Source organism: Octopus bimaculoides, chromosome 10 (genome assembly GCF_001194135.2).
Source record: "Octopus bimaculoides isolate UCB-OBI-ISO-001 chromosome 10, ASM119413v2, whole genome shotgun sequence".
NCBI classification, from domain to species: domain Eukaryota; kingdom Metazoa; phylum Mollusca; class Cephalopoda; order Octopoda; family Octopodidae; genus Octopus; species Octopus bimaculoides.
The window spans coordinates 23014322-23016939 of NC_068990.1; the positions used below are offsets into that span (position 1 = coordinate 23014322).

The 2618-nt window shown below is 38.7% G+C and overlaps 1 protein-coding gene across 1 annotated transcript in view; it reads right to left on the minus strand.

The window, feature by feature from the left end:
* Nucleotides 1-2618, minus strand: part of LOC106873980 (UDP-glucose:glycoprotein glucosyltransferase 1) — a 186770-nt gene that overhangs the window by 139007 nt on the left and 45145 nt on the right. The window contains exons 26-28 of the mRNA XM_052971269.1: nucleotides 2025-2127; nucleotides 1759-1838; nucleotides 202-391 (exon numbers count right to left, since the gene is read on the minus strand). Coding sequence (XP_052827229.1) covers nucleotides 202-391; nucleotides 1759-1838; nucleotides 2025-2127 — 373 coding nt within the window. The remainder of the gene's footprint in view (nucleotides 1-201; nucleotides 392-1758; nucleotides 1839-2024; nucleotides 2128-2618) is intronic.

Consider the following 2618-nt stretch of genomic DNA (forward strand, 5'->3'; position numbering starts at 1 on the left):
ATATATACATATATATATATATACATGCATATTCATGTGTATGTATAAATAAATATATATCTCTATACATACACATGCATATATATAAATGTTAATATTAGTGTGTGTGTGTATATATGTATATAGAGAGAGAGGGGGGGAAAAGGATGGAGAAAGAGAGACAAACGGATAGACAGAGATGTGTAACATATGACTACATACCTCTTCTAACATGATGTTATCCAAGTCGTAGGGTGATTTCACTGCTTCTACCAACCAGCTTTCTGGCGGGTGCATGTTGAGGGTGAGCAACGACTTTTGGGGTAAGCTTTCAAATTTAGCATAAGGAACAGAGATGGCATTTCCATCAACGCTGAACTTCAATTCAGGATCCAGTACATAGCGGTAGAAGCTGGATTGGAACAAAATCAAACATTTCCGGTTTAGCAAAAGAATTGACAATTAATTACAATTTTATTATCTTCCATGAATAAAAGACAAATTATGTTGCAAATGAGAATTTATAATAAAAGTTTTCCCCATGGCTGTGTGGTTAAGAAGCTTGCTTTGCAACTATGAAACTTCAGGTTCAGTCCCACTCTATGTCACGTCAAGCAAATGTCTTCTGTTATAGCCCTGGGACAACCAATGCTTTATGAATGAATCTGGTAGATGGAAAACTGTGTAGAAGCCATCAAACACACTTATGTGTATATTTGTGCATGTCTTTCTGCCCTCCCCACACGAACTGACAACCGGTGTTGGCTGGTTTACATCCCCATAACTTAGCAGTTTGGCAAAAGTGACCGAGAGAAAAAGCACCAGACTTTAAAAATAAGTACTAATGTCCATCTGTTGTGCTTTTGATCAAATCACTTCATTTTACATTGCTCCAAGTCCACTCAGCTGGTAAAAAGGAGTAACCCTGCAATGAACTAGTGTCCCATCCAGGGAGAAATATGTAAACCAGAGAAACTAGGAAACCAGCCATAACCTCCTTACAGTGTAATATGGACAAACCATCTTGCAGGTTTACTAAACGAATCCTTTGCCATTGTACATTGGAAAGTACAGTGAAACCAATGTTTTGTTGATAAGGTCATAACATTTACCATATTTTATGGCATAAAAGATGCACAATTTTTCTTTTATTCTATTTTTTTTAGATATGATGATGATGATGATGTCACAAAAAAAAATAATAAATAGGTGCAGTCGTGGCTATATGGTAAGAAGCTTGCTTTCCAACCACATGGTTCAGTCCCACTGCATGGCACCTTGGGCAAATGCCTTCTACTATAGCCTCGGGCTGACCAAAGCCTTCTGAGTGGATTTGGTAGATGGAAACTGAAAGAAGCCCGTCGTATGTATACGACGGACTATATGTTTGTATTTCTGTGTTTGTCCCCACCACAATCGCTTGACAACCGATGTTGGTGTGTTTATGTCACCCGTAACTTAGCAGTTCAGTAAAAGAGACCAATAGAATAAGTACAAGGCTTACAAAGAATAAGTCCTGGGGTTGATTCGTTCGACTAAAGGCAGTTTTCTCGCATGGCTGCAGTTAAATGACTGAAGCAAGTAAAAGAATAAAAGAATAAATAAATCACCCTGGGTCCTATATGTGAAATTGGGCCTCTATTACATGCTGTAATGCACTAAAACCTTTTTTTCCCAGTTGAAATTGGGGTACACTTAATATGCTGTTCATCTTCTAAGCCATTAAATACAATATTTATCTTGAGACAGAATTTAAAAAAAACACCTAAAGGCACTTACTTTGTAAGGGGTAATTCTGACAGCTTGTCTTTGCAGTTCATATAAATCTTGATATTCATGTTGGCGACTTTTTGAAGGGTCTAGAAATAGGAAAGATCAAATCATTTGTGAATAAACAAAGAAAAACTAAAAGAACTTTGCAAGGTGAAAGAAGTCGGCACAGCCACACCAGGGGTTGAAACTAAATCTGTGGTTGCCCAATAGATATGTACAGGAAAGGAGAAAAAAAGTTGATGTGGGATCATTGAGTTAAATCAGTTACTTACAATTAAAATAGGAATAAGCTTCTGAGTTTCTCTTGAAACAGGGTCCATGATGACTTCGACTTCAAATGAGGGTGCATTGGGGTCAGCAGGTATTTTGATGACGCTGCAGGGAATGTATTTAGGAGAAAATGAGAGATGAGTGTGATCAGAGCCAAAAAACACGAAGAACGGTGTATGAGAAAGTGAGTGAGGATGGCAGAGAGAGAGAGAGAGAGAGAGAGAAAGAGAGAGAGAGAGACATAGCAACAGTGAGGTGGAATAACGTTGTAACATAAGACTTGTAGGAGGAAAGACACACAGATGCTGTTTCTAATGGAGAATTGTAAGAAACTATGATAACAAGAGATAACATATATTGCTATAGAGAAGGTCTTCTCAAGCGATACGCTGTGCTTGAGAAGACCTGGGTCAAGTAAAATAGATATAGTAGTCGTGGCTGATACCAGTGCCACCTAACTGGCACCTATGCTGGTGGCATGTAATAAGCACTGTTTAAGCATGGGTTGATGTTTGTGCCACCTGACTGGCTCCCTGTGCTGGTGGCACATAATAAGCACCATTTAAGCATGGGTTGATGCTAGTGCCACCTGACTG